The sequence below is a fragment of the Colletotrichum fructicola genome (assembly GCF_000319635.2).
Source record: "Colletotrichum fructicola Nara gc5 chromosome Unknown KSG_Nara_v1_contig04, whole genome shotgun sequence".
NCBI classification, from domain to species: Eukaryota; Fungi; Ascomycota; class Sordariomycetes; order Glomerellales; family Glomerellaceae; genus Colletotrichum; species Colletotrichum fructicola.
In genome coordinates this window covers 5,433,590-5,458,664 of record NW_027094054.1, presented here as the reverse complement: position 1 = coordinate 5,458,664, position 25,075 = coordinate 5,433,590, and the positions used below count along the sequence as shown (strand labels likewise).

At 52.0% G+C, this 25,075-nt stretch overlaps 13 protein-coding genes across 13 annotated transcripts; 8 read left to right on the top strand and 5 right to left on the bottom strand.

Moving 5' to 3' along the window:
• Positions 1-1,050: 1,050 nt before the first annotated feature.
• Positions 1,051-3,905, top strand: UGT80B1-3 (Sterol 3-beta-glucosyltransferase UGT80B1; the record flags this gene model as incomplete). The annotated part of the gene is made up of 3 exons (XM_032026632.1): positions 1,051-1,922; positions 1,975-3,653; positions 3,709-3,905. The coding sequence occupies 3 exons, from the start codon at positions 1,051-1,053 to the stop codon at positions 3,903-3,905; spliced, it is 2,748 nt and encodes a 915-aa protein (XP_031892251.1).
• A 610-nt stretch (positions 3,906-4,515) lies between these two features.
• On the top strand, positions 4,516-6,153 carry ITP1-7 (Itaconate transport protein; the record flags this gene model as incomplete). Its single annotated transcript, XM_032026621.1, has 5 exons — positions 4,516-4,842; positions 4,901-5,059; positions 5,123-5,425; positions 5,476-5,905; positions 5,957-6,153. 5 exons carry the CDS (start codon positions 4,516-4,518, stop codon positions 6,151-6,153), a joined length of 1,416 nt encoding a protein of 471 aa, XP_031892252.1.
• A 28-nt stretch (positions 6,154-6,181) lies between these two features.
• Positions 6,182-7,201, bottom strand: rhgT-2 (Rhamnogalacturonan acetylesterase RhgT; the record flags this gene model as incomplete). The annotated part of the gene is made up of 4 exons (XM_032026610.2): positions 6,182-6,186; positions 6,264-6,286; positions 6,377-6,726; positions 6,776-7,201. The coding sequence occupies 4 exons, from the start codon at positions 7,199-7,201 to the stop codon at positions 6,182-6,184; spliced, it is 804 nt and encodes a 267-aa protein (XP_031891964.2).
• Positions 7,202-8,470: 1,269 nt separating this feature from the next.
• On the top strand, positions 8,471-9,995 carry helE-1 (3-ketosteroid 1-dehydrogenase helE; the record flags this gene model as incomplete). Its single annotated transcript, XM_032026599.1, has 3 exons — positions 8,471-8,675; positions 8,731-9,751; positions 9,803-9,995. The coding sequence occupies 3 exons, from the start codon at positions 8,471-8,473 to the stop codon at positions 9,993-9,995; spliced, it is 1,419 nt and encodes a 472-aa protein (XP_031891965.1).
• Positions 9,996-10,627: 632 nt separating this feature from the next.
• Positions 10,628-10,952, top strand: CGGC5_v008373 (uncharacterized protein; the record flags this gene model as incomplete). Its single annotated transcript, XM_032026588.1, has 2 exons — positions 10,628-10,876; positions 10,932-10,952. The coding sequence occupies 2 exons, from the start codon at positions 10,628-10,630 to the stop codon at positions 10,950-10,952; spliced, it is 270 nt and encodes an 89-aa protein (XP_031891966.1).
• A 2,437-nt stretch (positions 10,953-13,389) lies between these two features.
• Positions 13,390-13,710, top strand: CGGC5_v008372 (uncharacterized protein; the record flags this gene model as incomplete). Its single annotated transcript, XM_032026575.1, has 1 exon — positions 13,390-13,710. The coding sequence occupies one exon, from the start codon at positions 13,390-13,392 to the stop codon at positions 13,708-13,710; it is 321 nt and encodes a 106-aa protein (XP_031891967.1).
• A 303-nt stretch (positions 13,711-14,013) lies between these two features.
• Positions 14,014-15,085, bottom strand: cctO-8 (Cyclochlorotine biosynthesis protein O; the record flags this gene model as incomplete). The annotated part of the gene is made up of 4 exons (XM_032026564.2): positions 14,014-14,303; positions 14,376-14,466; positions 14,523-14,803; positions 14,860-15,085. 4 exons carry the CDS (start codon positions 15,083-15,085, stop codon positions 14,014-14,016), a joined length of 888 nt encoding a protein of 295 aa, XP_031891960.2.
• An 896-nt stretch (positions 15,086-15,981) lies between these two features.
• Positions 15,982-16,534, top strand: CGGC5_v008370 (uncharacterized protein; the record flags this gene model as incomplete). The annotated part of the gene is made up of 2 exons (XM_032026553.1): positions 15,982-16,341; positions 16,400-16,534. The coding sequence occupies 2 exons, from the start codon at positions 15,982-15,984 to the stop codon at positions 16,532-16,534; spliced, it is 495 nt and encodes a 164-aa protein (XP_031891961.1).
• A 280-nt stretch (positions 16,535-16,814) lies between these two features.
• bglO-1 (putative beta-glucosidase O) lies at positions 16,815-19,571 on the bottom strand (the record flags this gene model as incomplete). The annotated part of the gene is made up of 2 exons (XM_032026542.1): positions 16,815-17,723; positions 17,778-19,571. The coding sequence occupies 2 exons, from the start codon at positions 19,569-19,571 to the stop codon at positions 16,815-16,817; spliced, it is 2,703 nt and encodes a 900-aa protein (XP_031891962.1).
• A 548-nt stretch (positions 19,572-20,119) lies between these two features.
• CGGC5_v008368 (uncharacterized protein) lies at positions 20,120-20,635 on the bottom strand (the record flags this gene model as incomplete). The annotated part of the gene is made up of 1 exon (XM_032026531.1): positions 20,120-20,635. The coding sequence occupies one exon, from the start codon at positions 20,633-20,635 to the stop codon at positions 20,120-20,122; it is 516 nt and encodes a 171-aa protein (XP_031891963.1).
• Positions 20,636-20,878: 243 nt separating this feature from the next.
• CGGC5_v008367 (uncharacterized protein) lies at positions 20,879-21,394 on the bottom strand (the record flags this gene model as incomplete). The annotated part of the gene is made up of 1 exon (XM_032026519.2): positions 20,879-21,394. The coding sequence occupies one exon, from the start codon at positions 21,392-21,394 to the stop codon at positions 20,879-20,881; it is 516 nt and encodes a 171-aa protein (XP_031892150.2).
• A 590-nt stretch (positions 21,395-21,984) lies between these two features.
• On the top strand, positions 21,985-22,965 carry CGGC5_v008366 (uncharacterized protein; the record flags this gene model as incomplete). Its single annotated transcript, XM_032026508.1, has 1 exon — positions 21,985-22,965. The coding sequence occupies one exon, from the start codon at positions 21,985-21,987 to the stop codon at positions 22,963-22,965; it is 981 nt and encodes a 326-aa protein (XP_031891975.1).
• A 339-nt stretch (positions 22,966-23,304) lies between these two features.
• CGGC5_v008365 (uncharacterized protein) lies at positions 23,305-23,742 on the top strand (the record flags this gene model as incomplete). Its single annotated transcript, XM_032026497.1, has 1 exon — positions 23,305-23,742. One exon carries the CDS (start codon positions 23,305-23,307, stop codon positions 23,740-23,742), a length of 438 nt encoding a protein of 145 aa, XP_031892149.1.
• Between the last annotated feature and the right edge of the window lie 1,333 nt (positions 23,743-25,075).

Sequence of the window (25,075 nt, the reverse complement as noted above, 5' to 3'; positions counted from 1 at the left end):
CCGAGCAACGGGATCACAGCGCGTCGGAGCACCACTTACATGCCGAGGCGTCGAGTGTGAAGCTTGGTGCGAATGACTGAGGCTAGAGTATCGTAGAATCTTATTCACGGTCAACTTCGCGGGTTTGCGGCTGTCCGGGATTTTCTTTCCATGCCCCATTTTGGAGATGTCTTGCCGAACGTCTTGTTTGGGTCAGGTGCATGACGGACTTTGCACCCGCCCGACTGCACTTCGCCAGAGTTGGTCATTGAACTCCTCAGATCAGCAAGACGATTGACAACTTTTCAGGTTCCAGGCAAAGTTCGTGATCACGATGGAGGCAATGACCCGGTATTTGGAGATCACCTCAATTGCAGGTCATTCGTGCCGAAGCCTCGGTTTCGCGACACTACCGAGGCACCGAAGCGCCCGGTCGCATTCTGCGGTCGCCTTGGCGGTTTTCGGACCATCGGCATCGCAGTGTCGGCCCTCACCAAAGCACCGACTCCGGTCATTCCGTCTCGATTATTCCCGGAGTGGGCGGGATCGGCCGGGTTATGACTGTTTCCGGTTCTGCCCTCTGTGGGAGCAACGGGCCGGGAGATGCCAATGTCCGATCAGAGTCCAAGTCTCCCGAGGCTTCGGCAGTTCGTGGGCAGTCCGTCGTTCTAGAATCTAGAATTTTTTCAATGGCCCATTATCTTTGGGAGGCAGGGGTCCACCAAGGCCGCCAATGCAAGCGGCGTAAACCTTACCGCACTCAGGGCGCGTTTGTTGTTGCAACAATTAATATGCAAACGACGCTAATGTCCAAAACGGATCCTCTATGACGTTTATGGCGAAGTGCGCGGATGAAAGCGGCTGGATACGATGGATGCGAGGGACATTTTTTTGATTACTACACGTGATTCCCCCGAGTCAGCGCGACGGGATTTGCAGCTGAGCTTCTCAGGTTCATCCAAACCTCATCGCCCCCGAATAAAACAACCCTCATCGCCCATTGAGCCCGGAAATCCAGCATTGAGGATTCGCATTTCGCTCGGTCTGTGGACCTGAGCTTCAATCCCCATCATGGCTCTCAGTCGCATGAAATCGAATGGACCGGGGCACATCGCGCTGCATGGTGAGAGGTCAGAGACGGCGACATCCGGCAATGTCGGCAACGATGGACGAGTCAAGGTCCGGTTCCACGCCAATCCCCAGAAACTCGCGAGGTGGTATCAGGACTTTCAGGGTGCATTCAAAGCTGGGCCGAATGGGGATGAGAATGAAGAATTGGAGGAGGCTCTGGCGCGACGCCGCACCAGTGTAATCTTGGAAAACCTGAGGAGGGAGCCCCCGCAGAGGAGTCCACGGCTGAACATCGCCATTCATATCGTTGGATCAAGAGGAGATATCCAGCCGTTCATCCCAGTCGCGCAACTACTCATGAAACCCCCCTTTGGGCACCGCGTTCGAATATGCACTCACCCCGTCTTCAAGGATTTTGTCGAGTCGAATGGGGTCGAATTTTTCAGCATTGGTGGAGACCCGGAGGCTCTCATGGCCTACATGGTGAAGAATCCAGGTTTGCTTCCTAGCCGTGAGAGTGTCAAGGCAGGCGACATTGGGCAAAGGAGGAAAGAGATGGCAGAGATTATCGACGGGTGCTGGAGGAGTTGCATTGAGGCTGGTGACGGAATGGGGGAGCGTGTCACAGCCGCGACCGTGAAAGACGCCGACGACCTCTTTGTTGCTGACACGATCATCGCCAATCCACCATCAATGGCGCATATTCACTGTGCTGAGAAGCTAGGCATCCCATTACACATGGTTTTCACTATGCCCTGGTGCCCGACGCAAGCGTTCCACCACCCTCTTGCGTCGATGAGTTACGGCGAGGCGGACACCAGCGTTGCCAACTATCTGTCCTTCATCATGATGGAGCTTCTCACATGGCAAGGGTTTGTCACCCCAAGACTGCCTTTGACAACCAGACTGTTGACACGTTTATAGATTGGGAGACCTGATCAACAAGTTCCGCACTCAAACGCTCAGCCTCGACCCTATCTCCCCTCTATGGGGTTGTCAACTCCTGCCCAGACTCCGCGTTCCCTTTACGTTCCTCTGGTCCGAATCGCTCATCCCCAAGCCTGCCGACTGGGACGACCACATCAACATCACGGGCTTCTCATTCTTATCTCTGGCCGACAAGTACACACCTCCACCGGACCTCACGAAATTCCTCGAAGCTGGGCCGCCACCTATTTACATCGGCTTCGGCTCTATTGTCGTTGATGACCCAAAGGCGCTCACCCAACTCATCTTCGACGCCGTCAAGATCGCAGGAGTACGTGCTATCGTGTCAAAAGGATGGGGTGGTGTCGGCGGCGGCGACAACGTCCCGGACAACATCTATCTAATCGGCAACTGCCCCCATGACTGGCTCTTCAAGCGCGTCTCGGCCGTTGTGCATCACGGAGGTGCCGGAACATCTGCAGCAGGCATCGCAGCAGGTCGTCCCACAGTGGTCGTCCCCTTTTTCGGAGACCAGCCCTTCTGGGGCCAGATGATCGCGAGAGCTGGAGCAGGACCCATGCCGGTGCCCTTCAAGGAGATGACAGCCGAAACACTGGCGGCGAGCATCTCATTTGCTCTGAAGCCAGAGGTGCAGGTTGCGGTGCAGCAGATGGCGGAGCGAATTGGAGCGGAAGACGGCGCTGGCGATACGGCGAAGGACATCCAGGAGCGATTGGTGCTGGACGGAATGCGGTGCGACGTCTGCCCTGAGAGACTTGCGACTTGGAGGCATAAGAAGTCTGGTGCGCACCTGAGCAGTTTCGCAGTCGGGTGTCTTGTCGATAAGGGCATGATGAAACCGCACGACGTCAAGCTTCTCAGGCACAAGCATTGGTATGTTGACGAGGGTGCGGAACATCCCCTCATCGGTCTGGTAGCCGCAGTCTCTGGCTTCTTCACTGCCATTGGAATCGCGACATCCGACTACTCTCAACGTCTACACGCTCACCCTGAAAGGGAAGCCACTCAAGACATAGAGCCTACACCAGATCTGCAAGGGCAAGCGCAGCAGGAACGAGAGAAGTCCGTTGGCGAAGGTACCGACACCACGAGCGATCAACAGACCGATAATACCGTCACCCAAACCCAGGACGGTAACCTCAAGTGTGTCGTCCGCGAGAACACATTATCGCCCTCCCAGATGAACACAATCGCCCTCAAGATGGCGAGCAAATCTCTCCAAAACGCCGATCCCCACGCCGAGATAGCGATGCTGGAAAAGACGCCAGAAGGCAGGCGGAAGTCGTCGGTCGTCAAGTACCAGAAACGCCAACGCGGTAGAGTGAAGGAGGTCGCCCGCGCAACAGGCCGTTACGGTCTCGAGGTCGCCAAGGCCGGGCTCAAAGCTCCTGGCGCGGTATTCTACAACGTCGCAAACGGTTTCCACAACTATCCGTCGTACGGTGCGTTCAGCCACGACGTGCGGAGGCGAGACGAGATCACCGGCTTGGGTAGCGGTCTGCGAACTGCCGGAAAGGAGGCTGCGCTGGGGACGTGGGACGCGTTCCGGGGGATTGTCGTTAGACCATACAAGGGTGCCAAAGAGGGAGGCATCAAGGGCTTTGGCAAAGGTCTGTGGCAGGGTAATCGAGGGTTCACTTGTAACATTTTTGCTGGTAAGTTCAAAACTTCTCTTCTTTCATCGAGAAGACTTACTAACAAGACCCTCAGCTATATTTGGGTTGCCCGGATACACTCTCAAGGGCATAGAGAAAGAGCTGTCAAAACATCGCCTTACGAAGCTTAAGGCGGAGATACTACTAATTAGATTACGGCAAGGTATTAATGAGTTTAGAAGGTCAACACCCGAGGAAAGAGATGAGGTGGTAGAGCGTTGGAAGAAATTTCGGTCAGGACATCATGCCTAAAGCTGGTTATACCCCATTTTCCTTTGTCAATACATGTACACATACACAAACGTTGCAAAGACGCCATTACCGAAGTAATTGTAACTTTATTTTCTCGTCGAGATGTTATTTTAAGAGACGGAACGCCGAACATGATGATATTTCTCACTCAGCAAGATCGTGTTGCAAGACGCACGGCTGGAACAGAGGATGTCTGCTTCTTACTATCAATAGTTGAAAGGAAAATATTGAAAGAGTTACTGCTTGCTTTGCTCGGCAAGAACCAATTTGGCCGGGGTGCGGACCGAAAGTCCATCAAGTTGACTCAATTGAGACAGAAGTTGAGTCACTAGATCGCTGCATGGGCCACTGTATCTGGGGTTCGTTAGCTAAAAATGCGACTTGCTCAGGAACACAGCGCTGATCCCCGCCCCTGAACCTTGCACTGCACTTGCTGTCGGGCACTTCTTAAATTGCCGTCCTGTTTGACGTGTTTTGCCGACCGACATCGGCAAGTAGTTTGTTCAGGTTAATGCGTACTTATTGTCGTCCGCAAATGTATTTGTTGCAAAAGTTTCTGCAGACAATCACGCCATTTTCGAGTCCCTGCGCCGTGTCCACCGACCGCAACATGTCGTCCACGGAGTCTCAGGTCCGGCCTGCGAGCCCCGACCCCGTCCTCGGGTTCGGCGAAGACCCGGACCAGTCCCGCGTCCAAGTTTCCGTCTACTCCCGATTGAAGCCGCTGCAAAAGCGCATCGTCACCGGGATTGCAGCTGTATGCGGCTTTTTGGCACAGATGTCCACAACAAGCGTCTTGGCTGCCGTTCCTGAGATTGTTTCAACGTTTGAGGCATCAGCTACGGTCATCAATATCAGCAACGCCGTGTACCTAACGTTTATGGGCCTGTCGGCGTTCATCTGGGGCCCGTACGCAGATATTTTTGGTCGCAGACCAGTATGTCAGACAACCACAAAAGGTGCAAAACTCCGTCGCTGAGAAATTGTACTTGCAGGCCTACTTGAGCAGTGTCGCATTGTTCTTAGTGTTCACCATCGGTACGGCGTTGGCGCCTCAACTGGAGGTTTTCTTCCTCTTTCGAGCGTTGACCGCCTTCCAAGGAACGGCTTTCTTGATTCTTGGAAGCACAAGCATTTCCGACATCTACCACCCAGTAAGTACATGCATACGAATGCCTCTCTCTAAAGTTGGTTTTCTAATGCGAATGTCCCAACAGACTGAACGCGCTACATCTCTTGGATGGTTTCTTTCTGGGGTAGCATTCGGTCCCGCCTTCGGCCCAGTTCTCGGTGGCATCGTTGTAACTTATACGACGTGGCGCGTCATTTTCTGGATTCAGGCTTCGTTCGCACTGCTGGCCTTGCCATTCATCTACTTTGCACTCCCGGAAACCCATCATCAACTCAGGGTGTCGGAGCTGCAAGGCCTTGTTTTCGGGGAGAAGATCTCCAAGCTTTGGAATTGGGGCAACCCTACCAAGGTGGTCAAGGTTTACGGAAACAAGAATCTGCTTCTAGTTGTGAGTAGGGCTGACCTCCAAACTACAAACCAGGCACTAAACCACCCTAGTTCCTCGCTTCTTCCTCGCTGGTTTGGAACATGTATGCCTTGCTTACACCAATTCGATACGTCCTCAACCCGCGTTTCCACTTGACAACACCGCTTCAGTCAGGGCTTTTGTACCTTGTACCAGGTGCCGGTTATCTTGTCGGCTCGCAGATAGGCGGTCGATGGGCCGACTGGACTGTCAATAAGTGGATTCAGAAGAGAGGCTTCCGTCTCCCGGAAGACAGGCTGCGCAGCTGTCTGATCTTTCTGGCCTTCATGCTCCCTGGATCTATGGTTATGTACGGGTGGACACTGGACAAGCGCATCGGTGGAATCCCATTGCCAGTGGTCTGCATGTTCTTTCAGGGGGTCGCTCAGATGGGAGCTTTCCCAAGCCTGAACTCATACATCTTCGACGTAATCCAACAATCTCAGAGCGGCGGATCTTCGGGTGAGTGTCCTCCTTTGCGTCTCTGTGAAGGGCCCTAACTGACATTAAAAGCTGGACATTATCTTATGAGGTATCTAATTGCTGGACTGTCGACCGCGGTTTGTCTGCCGCTGATTGAGACTATTGGTGTTGGATGGTCGTCTACACTATCAGGCGGCATTCAATTTGTTTGCGCTGGACTCGTGTACCTTACTATCAGACTTGGTGAGACTTGGCGCAAAGGCCATCAGTTGCCTATCCCTCTATGAGGCCGTCATTAGGTCATTATTCCCATCATTAGACTGCGGTTCTGGTGTTATTACAGGTGGGAATCTGAAAATTTTAGACGATCTTATGTGCATTTTCTATAAATACTTACATACACGACTAAGAATATTGATCCTGAAGAGAAAGACAACACAATGCTCTGTGCCATCAAAGCTTGTCATTTACAATGCTCGCCAATCTCATGCATGTACGCGCCAAGTTTACTCGTCACCAGTCGCGAACTCTCCATTCGCAATCTTGTCACTCAGAGCCTTGTTCTCAGCAATGTACTGGGCAAGGTCGGTTCGCTTCTCGAGAAGGAGATCGGCAACCAAGCGGCCGAAGACCGTCTCACCGGCGACATTCAGGTGGGTTGAATCGCCAGAAGCAAGGTCGTACTTGTGGCCGTTCTCGTTACCGATAGCATTGACGTAGTTGGTGCTGGCGGTGTTGAGGTCAAGATAGATGGCACCGACGGCTTCAGCAGCCGCGATGGCTCTCTGTCTCTCTGTCTCGAGGTTCTGAATGACCTTGCCGCCGCTGAAGACTCGGCGAGTGAGGGAGGTGATCAAGATCTTGAAATGAAGTCAGTGCCAATTCTCCATGATCGTTCTGCAAACTTACCGGAGTTCCTCCAGCAGCTTTGACTTCGTTCGCAAGTGTCTCGAGGTTGGCTTGGAACTGGTCCGGCGAAATGCCGGCCGCCTCCTTCTGGTCATTGTGACCGAACTGAATGGTCACGATCGGGCTGAATGCATCTTTGTTTGCCTGGACTTCGCCAATCACGGTGTCCCAAATGCCTTGGGCTCTGAAAGAAACGGTCGTAGCACCACTCTTGCCGTAGTTCTTCCCATCAGCCGGCGATTGAACGTAGCGAAGGAAACCGTCTCCCCAACCACCGCCAACGGCCACGGTTGAGTCGCCGGTCAGCAAGAAGTAGGGTGGCTTAGTGTCTTGGCGGGCTTGAACCTCGGTGTTTTCGCCGAATGGAGCAGCGGAGACAGAAGTCAGAGCCGTGACCAGGGTGGCTGCGATGCCTTGGAATCTCATTTTGTCGACAGTGGAGACTTCGTCAACTTGAACGCGGGGAAATAAGCTTAAGAGATGGGATGAACGGGAGTAGAAGAAACCACGATGATCAACAAAGATTTCGAATCTCACGATGTAAACACACTGGGCAATTGGCCTCATATGTATCCATGGGAAATGAGCGTCAACCCCTTCGAACAAAGTTAAAGTCGCATCTCGGCGGAGACTACGCCGAACGAAGCGATCACGGCAACCCAAGCGCCAATGCCGTGATGTCCCCACGCCATTCCACCAATGGATTTGACACCGTAAATGAAGACATCACTGAACGGGTCAGGGCTTGATTTCTCCCGCGATAACATTCGGGCGGAAACAAGATCTTGTTGTCGCAGATCTTGCCAGATTGGTTTGAACGATCTCGGGCCACGGGAAGCCAGGAGGGGTAGAGTGCGGGGGAGCCCACGTCTGTCATTCGGCCTGTGCCGTGGGCAATTCGGCCGAAATAAGCATGAATTCTCGTGATCCCTGTTCCCGACGCCAAATGTCGCTCAGGTGCGGCCACATCGCTCGCCGCTCTAAGTTCGCGCGAGCAGCTGGACCAAGGTCTGCTACAGAAAGATATAAGCACGAACTGTGTGTGCGCATCAATTAAAACTGCTAACGGATGCAGGTCTCTAGAGGCTAAGACCAGACTCTACGAGGCATCACATGGCATCATTTTGTTATAACTGTCTGCCTCCCTCCATTTTTATTTATCCATCCACCTTTCTATTTGCTAGGCCAGATCGTCTGCGGTGTCCAACTGCTCAGTCTAACTACGACACTATAAGGCAACAAGCTATTAGCTTGGCGACCATAACGCCTATATGGTGGATTCGAATGACCATTCCTGACTAGTTTCTATTTTTGTTAATGCTGGACACCCTCGTCTGTCCCTGTTAATAGAAGCTGATTCTTGGCCAACGACACTAAGAGCGGTGTTCTTGGCTGTCACAGGATAGACAGCCTGGGTGAAAACCACGATAAAAGTGCCAACGCTACACTACATGCGATGACGGAACGCATGCAGTTGAGTCGGCAGTTTGATTTGTGCCCGCAAGCTCATGCTACACAGGCATTCTCGATCCGGCACCACATCTTGTGATCCTCCACGTAATCCGAAGCTTCTCCATAATACATAACGGAGATGGCATGTCTGTTCGAGCCTGATGGATTAATCAGAAAAGGCATTTTGCTGCTGTCTGTGTTCTCGTCAACCTCTGAAATCATTTTCAACATTTCAATCTCAATATGGCATCGTCTGAAACATACGATGTCGTCGTTGTCGGCTCCGGCTTTGCTGGGTGCATGACGACCCTCAACTTCCTGGAGGAATGCAAGCGTCTGAACAAGAGCGGTCGTGTAGCTCTCGTCGAAGCTGGAAAGGAGGGTGAACGTTCGGGTGCTTCAAAGTGGACCATGGCATACCTTCGACTGGACAAGAACTTGGATTTCGGTAGGTCGACTTGTTCAATCGCTATGAATGATTAAGTGCTGATTGATCTTGTAAGATGACCATTGGGTCAAGGAGATGAGACGTGTTAGCAATGGGGCAGCAGACGAAGACTACTGTGAAAAGCTCAGACAGGAGGCTCCCCTTTCAGCACGCTATCTTGAAGACCATGGTGTCAAGTTCGTACATCATAACGAACCAAACGTTCTCCTGGAGTTCAACACAGACCAACACTTTGTGTTTCCGGAGGGCGGTGGCAACGCCATCATTCAAAACTTGTTAAGCCACATCCAAGCATTCGACCAGGTCGATATTTTCTATCAGACTGAGGCTGTTCGCCTTCTGACGACTGATGCGGGATGCGTTCGAGGCTTGAAAGTTCGAAAGACAGACGGCTTGCTTCACGACCTTGTAGCTCCCACGGTCATGCTTGCGTGTGGCGGCTTTGAGGCTAACCAAGAGATGTTGGCCCGATATATTGGGCGTGATTCGCACAAGCTGCCGCTGATTGCCCCAGGCTTGAAGTATAACAAGGGAGCAGGCTTACGAATGTGTCTTGAGGTTGGCGCTGATACTGCCGGATCTTTCGATGGGATGCATTGCGAGCTTGTCGATACTCGGGCCGACAAGCCGGATGCTGTGATCTGGGGTCACAACTACGGCATTCTTGTCAACAACGACTGCGAGCGGTTCTACGACGAAGGTGAACGACATCTCTTTGCCACATTTGAAATGGCGGCCCTTCAAACTTGGAAAGATCAAAACATGTCTTGCTACTTTATTACCGACGAGGTAATTATGCAACGCTTCAAAGGCAGCTGGGTGTACGAAACCACAGACAAGCCACCGGAGAAGTCAGACACGATCGGAGGTTTGGCAGAGACGCTAAACCTCGACCCGAAGAAACTCAAGAAGACAGTCGATGACTTCAATGCGGCTATCAATGACAAGAGTTTCGATCTAATGAAGCTCGACGGCAAGGCGACGACTGGCCTCAAACCAAACAAGACCAACTGGGCGAATCCGATCGCAAAGGCCCCATTCTACGGCTTCCCTTGCACGCCCAATCTCACCTTCACGTAAGCCAACAAGTCCCAAGTAAAATCGAATCATAGCTCACCATCACAAAGTTACGGCGGTGTGAAGACTGATCTTCACTCGCGCGTTCTTTCTCACAATGACGTACCGATCCCAGGTCTCTATGCAAGTGGAGAGATGACTGGGTTGTTCTACAATGAATACCCACCAGCCACCAGCTGCCTTCGGAGCATGACATTCGGTCGTCTTGCTGGAACAGAGATTGCACAGAAGCTTGGAATTTGAGAATGCTTTTCTTTCCTTCGGCTTTACAGGACTACGGCGTCGCGAGGCGGGTCGGCGTCATCCGGTAAGTCTCCGGCCCGGGCCTATTTATAAGCCACGCAACAGACCTACTCTTACGACTCGTGGTTCCCAGCCATGGTGAATAATCCTGAGAAGCGACGTGACGCGGACACCCGGAAGCACCCTTGGGCCCGAGATCCAAATCGTTTCCATGACCCGAAACCGACTTCCCTCTTGTCACATGTGCTTTAGTTGTAGAAAATCGTTTAGGGGATCCCACAGGGTGCTCGAAAGCTCAATTTGGCAAGCAACTTGTACTCAATGACCAAGTTAGTCATCGACTCAGTATTAAAACAACACAATGTCCGGGTGCAATACCTAGCACTCTACACTTTGGGAAAAAATCTGGAAAGTCTGGAACTTCTGTGGGTCCAGTCTGGTCTTGGCCACTCAGAACCCGGTGGGAGAGTTTGTCAGTCATGATGGACATTTGCTATATATTTCGCCTCTTTTCGAATCTCTATCCGTCTTTGTCGATCAGCAACTATAAAAGGCTGCACACTCTCTTTACACCCTCACTTTGAATCTTGTATCTTTCCAATCGTTCCATACTCGAAGCCTTACTCGTCAAAATGGTTGTCGCATCCGCTTTTGTTACTATCCTAATGGCTGTGGCTGTGGCTGCTGCTCCTCATCATAGCGACCTTGTCGCACGCGACTGCCGCACCTTTACCGAAGACAACCGAGTCGCGGTTCTCACTTGCAATATCCCAACGAGCTATGCTACGCCCTCATGCGGAAATGGTCAGACTGTCAACGTTCAATCCTATACACAACTCGTCACCAAGCCTGGCGACAACAATACAACCTGCCGGATCACGGTATGTCCCCATCTCGTCTACTTGCAATGAGGCATATCTCACCTCCTTTCGATAGTACCAATGCTGCACCAAGTAATACGCCTTCCAAAAGCTACTGAGAACGGCAGACATGTGTCCTGCCACCCCATCAGTGCTCGAGTTCCATAAGTCTCCGCGGCGTTGTTTCTTTGGGAGATCTCGTTTTCAACGACGGCAAATACACCGGCAACTGCCACACCAATTTTCTCAGTCTCATCGCCCATCCAGTCTTCAATCTCCTTGTAGAGATACAACTTGTTCTTCCTACATACCCCTAAAGTACTCTTCCCATAGTCCATCCTTACTTTAGCTTGCTATATCTGTTAAAGAAGTGTGATAGAAAACCGCAGATGTGTATGAATTGGCTCGTTCGTCTAACTACTCAGTCACAAAAGTTGCTTATACGATCCGCAAATCATCACCCCTTACCATCCTCCGTGTCCATATGCTACTGGCCATACAAACAACATACTGTCACATGGTATTGGAGCTTGTATGTTGAATGTTATGTTGAATCATGGAATTCAGAAGTTGCCTGCGCTTTTCAAAGTTATTAGTAAATGCTTTAAAACCCGTCGTGGATGTCCGGCCGCTCAAAGCGGGACATCGGGCCTACTCTACGCAACTCTTACGAGCAATACGGAGAACAAGGCCGTGGCCAGTGTCTCATCCAAAGACTGAGACTATTGTGATGAGTTTGGCTAGTCGGGCAGTGTTAGTTAGCTATCCGGGCAGTGTTCCCTATGATTCGTGATTATAGAGAGAGCGATAGGAGTAGTAATAAGGATAACGATAATAACGATGACGACGACAATAATAATAATATATAATAATGACGATGAAAGCGAGAATAGGAAATATAGTCGCTTTAGAGATAGGCTACAGATTATATACGTGTGTGTGTGGACACTGCCCGGATGGCTAAATAGCACTGCCCGACTGGCAAAACTGATTTTGATTGCAGTACGACATCCAATTCCATAATATCTCCGTCCGTCATGGTGTAGGCTGATCAATCGACATGAGGGACACCGCTATCTCATTAGTTTACATTCAATGCCATGGAAAAGTATCTTTTCATGGTAGAGTCGCGGCTGATTGTGTAGCCGGCACATGCTCCAATGTTGGCGACTTCGGTTTTAATGATAGCCATGGGCTCATTTTACAGTCTGAAACCCGAGCTCAATTTCACAGCACAAACGAGTCTTGGCTCCATTGTGTTCTTTTCCTTCCGCTCCCCCTTGCGAGTCATGGAAACATTGCCACTCGGTGGACATGTGCCTTGCCAAAGCCGTTAAGCCCACAGCCCGTATCCACGTGCCGGTGGGATGCAACGGTAGACTATCCTCACTTTAAAAGCTCATATCCGCAAGCCAAGTTCCGGTGGGATACTGGCGCGCTTTGTCCCGCCAGAAAGTGAAACACTCCTTCATATCTGTCTCCGACAACTACAGTCACCATGGCCGAGTCGGTCACAATCTCAACACTACGAGGCTGTAGCCAAAGAGCGTTAGTGATTCGGCCTAAGTAGGAGGACACACTCGGGCTTTGAGGTCCATATCTTTGAATCTTCAAGGTTGTATGTTGAGGCAAGCTAGACCGCGTCAGCCAACTCACTATCTATACTGGAGCCATCGTTATTCCTTCGTTGCTAGTCTGTCAGAAGCATGCGCTTCAGATGTCAAATAATTTAGATGCCCGTGGGAATCGGAGAGAGTGTAAGGTTGAGTATTTCGAGAGGATTTCTGACCAGAAACCTTTCTCCATTCGCGATTCGATATGCGTTTGTGTCGAGTCCCACTGATAGTGTTCTGTTAACATATCTTCTCCCCACTGAGACAAGGAAGAATGTAAGTCCCGGCCCTTTGTGGTTCTTTTGCCATGCGCTTTCCACTTGGCGCCTCTTGTCCCACGTTAACCGTCACCAGTAAGATAATATGTTAGAGTTCAGGCCGTGTTTCTGAATTCCATCCTAGCCACGGCACGGGTTGTGGGGAAATCGGACTTCCAGTCTCCACATGGTCTGATCTGAGCAATCCGACTGCGGATACTTGTCTTCCCTTGAACCATTGCCAGTGAAAGCAACCTCTTGTCAACCTAAGCCATCATCTTTGGAACAGAACTTCGACCTGAACGTCACTTGTTTCTCTAGGAACCATATGAACTAAGGTCCATTCGCATCATCAAAGCCTAGCGGCGGTAACAGGAGATCATGATAGTCTATAAAAGCCAAGGACGAGGACGTAGACTCATGAATCATGAGCCATGGGGGGCACTTAATATATCAAAAGGGGGTTGGCCTTGGTAGACGAGCTGCCTCAATCTGATCTGGGTCGCAATGGCCATGTGCTCCTCCGATCTCAAACCATAGTCTCTCTGCATGTCAGAACTCTATTGTCCCAACGTGGATCATACTATCAACCCGGGAGCTGTGGTCCGAGTACAATGTTCGTATGAAGAATACCATGAGAAGAAACAGCTATAAAGCAGCAGTTATGATCCCGCCTTTCGAGACAAGACACCTCAAACATCACCCATCAGATCAATTTCCTACAGCTCACAAAGCCCACCTACCCATTCTCTCCGAGACTCCGACCTCAATCATCGCCGCCAAGATGCACCTCTCCAAGCAGATCCTTACTGTGGTTACCGCCCTCCTGTTCGCCAGCGCTGGTGTCCAGGCCGGTTGCACGACCGAGAGCCCCGGAACTCAGGGTTTCTACGGCGGCAAGTGCAACTCTGACAACGTCTTCTGCGGCTACGCCCCCTCTGGCGGCTACAGCATCACTTGCTGCGACACCAAGGCCTGCGAATAGAGAGGCAGTTGCCATGATATTTGGGATAGTGGATTCTCAGGTAAGCTAACATTCAAGCTCGTTGTTTCTGTACAACAACTCACAGCCATCATTAGGTAGACATATTCCTTCCAGACGCTGCAGCACAGTGTAAAGATACAGAGAGGAGTTAGACGCAGAAGGGCGGCGCCTGGGGACGCCGGATAAGAACCAACAACGAAGTTCAGGATACCAATTTCATTCTTCATACATGCTCAGTTTTGTCATTCGTAGCATTTGATCAGAATCTAAAACTACCACCATGCAAATTATACACAAGATCTGCTACCCGTGATGGTGACCTTCTTCCGCATGTCCCTCAGGCGGGAACGGTTGCTCTGCACCCTCGAGATTCGGATCCCACGCCGGATTGGCACCGGCATCACGCCAACGTACCGATCTAGGACCGTGCTTGTTCCAATCCAATATCGCGTCAAAGTCTCTGCAAGTGTGCATAGATGACCAGTTGGGCAGCGCGTCTCTGCGCAGGGGATTGCTGAGCGGGTCCACAAATAGGGCCGGGGTGACGTCCGCGTAGCACATAAGGTTCATCCGGAGCATATCGATGCAGTGGTCTGAGTTGACGAAGCAAAAGTCAATTTGGAGCTTATTTTCGTTAAGCTTTGATGATGCAATATGAAACTTACCATAGTGAGTATAGATATTCTCGTCGGGAACACCTTCGTCAAGGAACTTATAATGCTCGTAATTGTAGAACAAGCCCATTCGCAGTGAATTCTGAGAGTCGTGTTAGGCACAGGTCATTTAGCACAAGCAACGGGTGATGAACTGACCAAGCAGTGCAGCAGATGGAAGACCTCGAGCATGGCCAGGTAACCCCCGCCTTGTTCTTCGGGAACTTTGTGGAAGGGAAGCTCTGCCGAGTCTGTCATGTTCAACAGATTTACTTCCTCCTCAGAGACCCAGATCCCACCCGCGCCCAATTCGATCTTATGCCACGCGACGTCGACAGCGTTGGAATGATTCCCAGGCGGACCTCGCCACTTGTTCGTTTGCCTGAACTCTGCATTGTAGTGCTCTGGCGTCTTGTACTTGATCGCCTCAAGAGCCGGTGCTGCAGCAATCGTCAGAGAAAGTAATCTGTGATTTTTGTTTATTGATTAAACTTACATGGCGTGGAAAGTATCTGTGTGCATCCCTTTGTCGAAGTGTTCGGCCCTCCTGCCCAGATAGTATAGATAAGCGCAATGAGCGTCACCGAGTTGGTGGTGATGAGGAGGATATTCGATTGTGGCCATCGGTGACTGAACCATCTTGAGCGCCTAGAAGGTGCACCAGCCTCCTTGCCCTCTGCTTGGTGGAGGCTTTCATATCTCGAACCAAATTTCCACCACATGGCGATACTCAGGATTATGGCTGCTTTGCGGTTGATCCAAGGTAAAAGGTCAGAAATGTCCCAAGAACCTCGAAACTTCAGCATGGTAAAGGCAAACTGGGAGAAGCGACACGTTGAATTCTTCACAGCGTGCTTCTTTCTCGGACCACCAGCCTTCTATCGGAAGAAACATCCGGCAAGTAAGACGCCCGCATGATGACTTGGTGGGCCTGTGCACTATGCTTATACAAAATGCTGTAGCCTATTCCTTCGGCCATCGAGCTTCTTGATTCGGCCTAGCACTTGCATGGGTGCCGCTTCAAAAATCCCCAGCAGCCCGTCGTGGATCTCTTCCCGAAAAGCTTCGCGGCTGATATTGACCATTCAGGGCGGCAGGATTCGAATGTCCCCATCGAGAGCGTTTTATGTCTGGTCGTGAAAGTCCGAAAAGGATGCAAGCGCAGCCCCGCCACCGAGGGATTGGGTTCCTAGAACATGACCGGAGATGGTCTGTCGTAAGTGTGAGACAGATGGAAACCCAATCTCAAGCTTTGTTTAACCAATCATGCGAAGGATAACACATGGGTGTCAAGGTTAGTGTTACATCGCAGAAGCCGGAGGAACTATCCAATAGTCTGGATCGTCAAAACGTCACGAGCTAGCTTACATACCTTCCTGTCTAGGACTTACGACTCGACACATGTGGCAAGAAACGGGTTGGAACAAGATGATACCCCATCCGCCTTGTCATCTCAGAAGGATGCGATAAGACCAACTGAGGCGCTGTAACGTACTAGCCCAGTCGACGATGCGAGCGGTCTCAGGCCTTACTCCTCACATAAAGACCCGCCTGTAACCTCCTTGCCCGAAGCAAATATCCCGCTTCTTCCAAATTGCCCTCCACCAACTCGCCCAAAATGCACTTCTCCGTCCTCACCGTCGTGGCCCTCCAGGCCCTCCAGGCCCTCGGCGCCATCGCCGCCCCCGTCGCCGCCGACTACGCCGACCTCGCCAAGGACTCCATCGTGATCAAGTCGGCCGGCACCTACAAGCGCGGCGAAGCGTACGCCGACTTGGCCAAGGATTCGATCGTCATCAAGTCGGCCGGCACATACAAGAGGGGCGAGGAGAAGCGCGAGGCGGACTACGAGCAGCTGGCGAAGGACAGCATCGTCATCAAGTCCGCTGGTACATACAAGCGTGGCGAAGAGTACGCAGACTTGGCGAAGGACTCTATTGTTATCAAGTCTGCTGGAACTTACAAGCGCGGCGAGGAGGTAAGTTGTTCTCTGCGACTTTGAAGAGAAGGACTGGTCCTGACTCCAGAATTTCTAGTACGCCGACCTTGCCAAGGACTCGATTGTGATCAAGTCGGCTGGTACCTACAAGCGTGACGAGGAGAAGAGGGACGAGGAGTACGCCGAGATTGCCAAGGCCAACATCATCATAAAGTCTGCGGGTACCTACTAAGAGGTCATGTACGCATAGGCTAGCTGAAGCATGGGGCCATGAATTGGACAATGTATTTGTGAACATGATGGAATTGAATTGGTGTATTTCGTGGTCGTCTCTTGGGATGTCGTTCAGCCAAGGTGACAAAAGCCCCTTGCTTCCTGCAGCCCAGCCGACCGGGTTGCTTGGCGGCCGTTGGCACAAGTCTTGGCAACACACTCAACATCCATCAGCCAGGCTGTTGGAAACGCTAGCGCGAATATCCAGACTCTTGATTACCTATGTGATTCTTGTATATCTACTCAGGGAAGATGGAAAGCGCCTTCACCGGCCACTGATGCTTTCGCTCATACTCCACCACGAAAGACCACTCACCTGACCCGACAACCTCGACTTTCTGTCCATCCTTGCCAGGCAACACCACTTCCATCTCTGTCAATGGGGGAACAACAACTTGAACCTTCAGCTCCGAAGGAGTAGTGTCGCTGCCAGTCAACTCCCATTTGCAGGAAACTTTGCCATACGGAGTGAGATGCTCAGCCGCCGCATGCGTGAACTCGCCGCCGAGCACTGGCTCAGCCCTTGACCTCTTCCAACCAGGATCCAGTCGTTTCAAACCAGCCAGCCGCTCAACCATGAACTTGGCCACAGCACCAAACGCGTAGTGGTTGAACGACGTCATGTCGCCGGGGTTGATCGAGCCGTCGGGCAGCATGCTGTCCCAGCGCTCCCAGACCGTCGTAGCCTCCATCTTGACGGGATACAGCCATGAAGGACACGTTTCGTTCAGCAGCATCGCGTACGCCACGTCGCTGTGTCCCGTGCGCGTGAGTGCTTCGCAGATATACGGCGTGCCAGCGAAGCCTGTGCCGATTCTGAAGCTGTTGCGGCGGACAATCTCCGAAAGACGGTCCCCTGCGCGCTGCGTCTGCTTTGGAGAGAGAAGGTCGAAGGCGATTGCGAGGGAGTAAGCTGTTTGAGAGTCGGAGGTCAGGCGCCCGTTGGCGCTGACGTACTCATTGAGGAATTCTTGTCGGGCTGCGGCAGATTCTCTGCGGTAGTGCTCTGCGTCTTCGTTCTTTTCAAGAATGGTTGCGACTTGGGTGAGTAAGTCTAGTGAACGGATGAGGAATGCGTTCGCGACGAGAGGAGGATCTGTGACTGCCTTCATCGGCTCATCCGGGGGTGCGTTCGGGTCCAGCCAGTCCTAGGGATGTTAGTCTTTTCTATGTCAATGGCAGTATTGACACCTGCGACTTACTCCAAGTTGGAACAATCCAAAATCCCAAAGATGAACTGGTCCACTTTTGTTCCTTGGAATCTTCTGAATCCACGTTGTCATGGATTCATACTGGTCCCGAAGAATGCTTGTATTACCCGTCTCTTCATAAAGGGCCCATGGCGCGAGGACGACAACATCATGCCAGATGGCGTTGGCTCCAATCTTGCCCCAGTTCTGATGGCCCTTGAGGACATTCGGAGATACCATAGGTGGGATCCCCTCCAGCTCCTTTTGATCAAAGGCGACATCCGCCAGCCAGTTCTTCAGGATGCCGAAGCAGTCGTAGACGTAGGTAGCAGTGGGTGCAAAGAGCGCGAGGTCTCCCGTCCATCCCAGCCGCTCATCTCTTTGAGGGCAGTCGGTGGGCACAGACAGAAAATTGCCCCTCATGGACCAGCGAACATTGCTGAAGAGCTGGTTCAGCCGCCTATCTGAGCAGGAAAAAGTGCCTGCTTCTTGCATGTCCGTATGACAGACGACAACTCTAAGTGCTCCTCTGCAGGGATTGAGATACCCCGGCCAGCCGTCAATCTGAAGGTAGCGGAAGCCGTGGAAGCTGAAGCGCGGTTCCCAGCTTTCGCCCTCCGGATCGCCCTTGAAGGTGTAAACATCCGTTGCTTGACAATCACGCAGAGGCCTAGTGCCGAGCTCTCTGTTTTCGAGAACTTCTGCGTGACGGAAGGTGAGCTGGTGGCCGCGCTCGGCCTCGACGTTCTTGAATCGGACATATCCAACAAGGTTCTGGCCAAAATCAAGGATGATTTTGCCTGATGGTGTCGTGATAAGTTCTTTGGGTATCCAGGATTCCATGCGCCGAACTGGCTCTCCAAATCCCGCGATGAGGTCCACGTTACTGGGCAATTCAGGCAGAACCTCTACCGGTGACCAGTCGCCGCTCGTCGATGTGGTAGACCAGCCGACAACTTCTGCAGTGGCGTCGTACTTCTCTCCGTCATAGATCTCGGCAAGCTTTGTCGGTCCACGGGTGACCTTCCAAGTATCGTCTGTGATGATGTTCTCTGATCTCCCGTCCTCGTAGGTGATCTCGAGCTGGGCGAGAACGGCAGTTCTTGTGCCCCAAATGCTGCGACGGCCTCCTTCGAAGCCGATGCGGCCGTTGAACCAGCCCTCGGCTACGCGGATTCCAATGCAGTTGGAAGAAGAGGAAATGTGCTCGGCGACATCGTAAGTCTGATACTGCAGTCGGCCATCATAGCTCGTCCAGCCGGGTGCAAGGAAGTAGTCTCCGACCCTCTTCCCGTTGATCTCGGCCTCGTAGATGCCCTGGGCAGTCACATAGAGCCGTGCAGACTGCACACGGCCCTCAGACTTGAACCCTCTTCTGAACAAGTCCTCGGGCTGCGGAGCGTTCTTGCCGTCTTCCGACCATGGTGCCGAGATAAGCTTGCTGCTCCAGTCGCTTCGATTCAGCAGGCCGGTCTCGAATACGTAGGGCTCACTCCACGGCGACAGCTCCGTTTGATCCGGACTGCGAGCGCGCACCTCTACGGAGTACTTCTCGCGAGACCCGATGGCCTCACTCACCGGCCACGGGACGTCTTGGGCGTTTGTGTCATTTCCAGAAAACTCGCCGAGAACGGTGGGGCCGGAGCTTGAGAGACGCGAGATCCGGATGATCCGCTCGCCGGGGGTGAAGTTTTGGGGCGCGTCACTGTACCGCCATGAGATGCGAGGTCTTTCGACGTGTATTCCCAACGTGTTGTTCGGTCGATAATGGTCAACGCGGACATCGACAACTTTGAGGTTCGCCATCGTCGCTTAGTATCCGATGCTGCCGCCCGTACATGTACTTCTGTGAAGCACCCAGACTTGGCTGTCGAGGAGTAGAACAGGGAGTTGTCTGTTTTACACTTCATCTGACCCCTCTATTGAGAAGAGCATAACGCCACATTTCAATGTCCACCGGTGTGAAGTTTACACGACCGGACCAAAAGAGCCCGAGATGGTGTTTGAGATGAGTCTGGTGATGGAACAAGTGGAGATACACTTGTGCGTGGTGATCCAAGATGGATCCCGGCAGAGAGGGGAAGACCCAGAGGACTAGCCTTCAACCAATGAAATGGTCCATCATAGCCGGAGTAATGCCATCGTCGTTTGGCCGGAAGAGACAAGCCAATCAAGAAAAAGTTGTTTCCGGGGAATGGCCGGCGTTTAGCCTGGCTCTTAAGTCTCTTGTGGTGGATGAAGATTGCAGTGCAATGGCTGCACGGAGCGCCGGAGGGTCTGGATCATCAACATCCCAGTCATTACGTACCAGGTAGACATCTCGGCACCCATGATGTTCTCAATTGTTGTTGTTGTTAACCTTGCGATGATGCCCATTTCAACTGGACAAATCGAGGGTGATCTCTCGCGGCCGACCTCTTGCCGTCGCCTATTCTGTCGTCGACCGCCCTTTTCCGTCGGAACATCTCAAGTCCATGCTTTCTTGTCGTGGGCCTGGAATAGGCAGCGGGCAGCGACAGCTCCATGAACTTTGCATGCGCATCATCCCCCAAAATCCATTCCACGCCGCGTTCTCTCAGGCAGCGCAGCTCATCCTCGATGATCCGTTCCCGCCCGATCCGGTAGGCTTCATCGCGCGAAAGCACCGGCGATTCGCCTTCTTCCACGAGTCTGATGACCACGGCCGGCTCCGGCCCCGACCCCATGCGGTTGAGGATATCAGCATCGTCCAACCAGTGAAATAGCAAACTGCCGGATCCCGCATGCGCACCCCATGAGTTGATCTCAATCAAGTTGACGAGGAAGTTGGGGTTCTTTACCTCCGCGTAAACATCCGGTACACACGAGTCGAACCTCAGTTGGGGAGCCATCTCGGCCCACAATCGACGAACATGCATCGCGAGACATCTTAGCGCATCGTCCGTGATTCCCGGATGGTTGCAATGGTAGAATCTGCTCTGACTGATTGCGACGACCCTGTGTTTGTTGATGTAGCATCGTCATTCGCTCAGGCGATCGAGGTCGGTATGGTATGGGAAGAAGAAGAGCTGGCCATCGGGAACCTCGTCAGCGCGCTGATACTCGTAGTACAGATTCAGAAGGGCTCGGACTGTTCACTTTGATGACACGAGCTTGACGAGGGCGTCTTTGATCGTAAATACGGGTCGCAGCGTCCCTGCATCGGCATCTTTGGGACTGCAGTGGCCCATGCGAACGAAGTACCCTTGGGGGGGGGGGGGGGGGGGGGGGGGGTTCTTGCCGAAGCCGCCCATGGTTTCATTAATTCTGCAGGCAAGAGACTGGAGTCTGTCAATGCTTTCTGCTTTCGTGACGTCGTGTTGTACTTCTGAAGCAACCTCGAGTAGTGCAACGACTTCCGTCTGGGACAATCGGTGGACAGCAACTGGCGGATGCAGCATGTGCAGCCGGATTGCCGGCGACAGCCACGGCCCCATGTTGCAAGGAGCGATCTCCTTCTTTCTCTTGTGAAGAAACAAGGGCGTCAGGTAGCCTGTTTCCTCGAGCCATGGTGCCAAGGCGTGGTGGTTGTAGGAGTTCAATCGCGCGGCAGGTGATGTGTCGAGTGGACGACGCTCAATGATGACGGCGCTTTCTCTGGAGACTGCCATCTTGAACCTGGATTGGCAAGCACGATGTCTCTGAATTTTGATGTGCGGTAGAACAGTTGCCTCTTTCTTTCCCTTCCATTATCTACCTAAGTACCTGCACTTCCGTTGCCTTTATCGTTCCTTCGCTTCCGAGTCACACCGGCAATCATCTCGCGACAAAAGGACCATGCCAAGATCCTTCCCGGCCTTCCTTTTCTTCTCTCACATCTGACTTTCAGGCATGCACAGCCGTTGGCCACCTTCTTGCAAGCCGTTTCGGGCTTGCGCCTCATGGCAGTGGAGGCAGTGGCATACGGGCGCCGCAGGGAAACCTCCATGACCGAATCCTGCCAAACCTCCTAGGTACCCAAAGAGGCAAGTACGATCTTTCTCACGCATTCAACGAATGACTTTCCATATCAAAATGAAACCACGACGGGACTGGAAAGAGCCGCACACAAGGTACTGCTGGAGGATCGCGTTGTCCACTGTCCTCGACAGACTTCGTCCCACAACAACCTCCTTTCTCCAACCACGCATCATCAATCATCACTCATTCATCCATAACGACTGTCACGCGCCTATCAATAGTCACTATCGCTACGATCACCATGCCGACCCTTCGCTTTTCTTTACAACTTAACGAGTATAAGCCAGCTCCCGACACCACCGCCGAGCCTCGCCCAACTGACGTCGCCGCTGAGTGCAAGCCGACCTGGGCCCTCCACCAGTATCTGGAAACTGCATTCGTCAGCACGCCTACGCCAGAGAAATGGCAGGAAGATGAAGTTACCGACGAGAAAGCCTGCGCTGCTTGCAACAAATTCACAACATCCGGCCAGTACCGCTGCCCAACTTGCAGGACTACGTATTGTCAAGAAGATTGCCGGTATAATATTCCTACTGAACACGAACGAATTTGCGCGAGATTTGCCGAGTTCAGCAAGACGCAACGGCCCTCAGAATACCATTACCGCGCGTTGTTTCTTCCCTGCACCGACGAGCCTCAATTCGTCTGGCTCAAAGTCACATTTGACGATTCCATCGGGAAACTCCACATCGAAACAGACCGCCGAGAAGCATTAGACTATGTCAGGGAAATGAAGCTCCCCGCCGCCTCGTGGACTTTCAACAATGAATGGAGGCAACCCATTACTCCTTACGGAGTCGACTTAATCACTTTCAACGCCAACGAAAACGCCGTTAGACAAGAGAAATGGGTTAATCATAGCCTGTTAGGCTTTGCACCGCCTGGCCACGTTGGGATTGTGTCTGGTCCAGCATTTCTCATTTCGTACGACGTTGGCGATCCGTCAGGAGTAACTGAAATCGGTGTGAGCAGCATCACCGCAGGCAACGAGAAGAGCGACGATGTTGGCGGGGAAGCTGACGAAGGGGATGAGGGCGAAGAAGACGAAGAAGATGAGAACGAAGGCGAGCGGAACGAGGCCAAGAGTGGCAAGCCGAAATCCAAAGGAGGCTCAGCCAAAAAAAGAAAGGGCAAGGCCAAGACCAAGGACAAGAAGAAGAAGCGCGTACCCAAAACCAAGCGCACAGTTGACGTCGGAAACGCCGACAAAGAAATTGCCTAGAACGAAGATTCTGTGGGCAAAGCCGACGCAGGAGGCCCATTCAGGAGTTACCGAGATATCGGAGTTCGGGAGATCGATTTCGCCATCAAGTGCTACCTCGTGCACCATAGAAATCCAGTTGATGGAGTCCATTGGGTAGCTGTCCACGGAGGCTGTTCTGGAGACCAGATGCACTCCATCAAGATAAACAACCTGCGCGATGAAACGCTGGTAGCTTTGGGAGTTGAACACATGGTGGAGCAGACAACACTGACGCGTCAAAGGTTCATAGTGAGCTACAGCTTATCCCCTTGTGCGGCAATGTATTCACTTGGGCTTCGATGGCATCTGCAACCCGCCATGCCCTCTGGTGGTCCCTTGGACCTTTCCGGGGAAGACGAAGACCCGGACTATGCTGCTTCTGAGCGCATCTTTGGAGCCATTGTTCGTGTGGTTGAAGATGAATCCTCAGAAGAGCTTGGTGTCGAGAGACTGGAGCACATGGGCGCCTTCACTCTTGCACAAGTCAACGGTGGGCAAATCCTACCTGGTCATATCAAAGCAGTGAGGGCATATCATGAGGATGCATTCCTCCGTGAATATGAGGATAAGATGTCAGAGCAAGGGTTCAGAGAGTACTGGGATGGCATGAAGGCCGATGGTTTTATCAATCCAGATTTACCGTCACCTTACGACCTCGAGGAGAAAGGCGACGGGCTCTGGACGTGTTCACAAAAGGTCAGAACCGTTATGCAAATGAGGCGACTTTTGAACGAGGAGAGAAAACAGCGGCAATAGGGCGTGTTGGATGTGTATGTACAGCGATAGAAATAGCGGTCAACTCAAATGCGCGATTCCAGTTGAGAATCATTCATGGACATTGTGGTGATTCAAAACTCGATGTTAGCAAGGGAGACTTGAGAGAAACCTTTTCTCCCCGTTGTGTCGCTTGGAGGAGATCAAGAGGCTGGATGGCCAACTGCTTGAACCCTAGCCAATGTTTACGTGATCAAGTAAAGGATCTGGCCCGGACTTGTCGCATGGTAACAGCTCTAGCAGTAGTGGTAGAGGGTGTGGGGCAAAGCCGATGAAGTGCGGAAACTAAGGAGGCCCAAGGCGAATCTAAATTTGGAGAGCAACGCGGGGGTGACACCTGCATGGGGTGTTGGTGAGCTAAATAACGCGGAGACAACGGAAGAGGCTGGACTGTCCCTTTGTTACGTGGACAGACCGCAGAAGCGGAGCTACGGCAAGTCTTCGTTCTTGGTATTGGTGATCCTTGATGGATAGCCTGGTGATGGTGTTCAAATTGGGAATCGGGCCGTGCTTCGGGAGTGACTCTAGGTCAGTAAATCAAGAGCTATGAGGCCGATTTGTGCATATTTGTAGAATGAATGAGATTCTAGGCTCACAAGCGGCCTTGCTTATCCGTGTTCTCGGAGACGGGTCTACTTAGAACTTTGTGAGGAACAGAAATGGAAGTGAAGGCACAACACCGGATGGTTGTGATTTAAGAGATCAAGTGGTTCTTAGTGCTTACGACAGGATAGTTTCTTGTGAAATTTGATACGCAGGTCGAAAGGGGCTTGTCTCCTGCTCGAGGAAGAAGTTTAGACAAGATATTGATCTCTTCGTATAAACAATATGACCCATGAACGTGGATTTCTGTTGTATATTTTGGCGAGCTGTATTCTTGGTATGCACACTCGCACCGCTTAAGACCGCTGCACGTCGTGGATTTAGAACCCCGGTATGAATTGCGACTTCGTACGAGCTTACGTGCAGTTACAATTGCATCCAGATGTCGTGGAACCAGATCATCGATCTCGTATAAGTCAATTCTAGCTATCGGCCTCGAGCTTTTTGATCATGAGTTCTTTCCGGACTTTCTTAGCATGATTTCTGAACTACACAGTCGATGATTTATTTCTCAAAACTTCTCATAGAACATCTTCCCACACATTGGGCCCACTGCCAAGTCGGCGTGCCCGTTGTTGGTCCTACTCACTCAAAGACAAGCTTCTGTCTTTCGCGGTGTGCGTCAAAACGCCAAACTCAACCGCAGCGATCTCGGTGCTTCGGACATGACTGCAATATATTTTACATCTTCATTCTCGGCTTTGGAATCCAC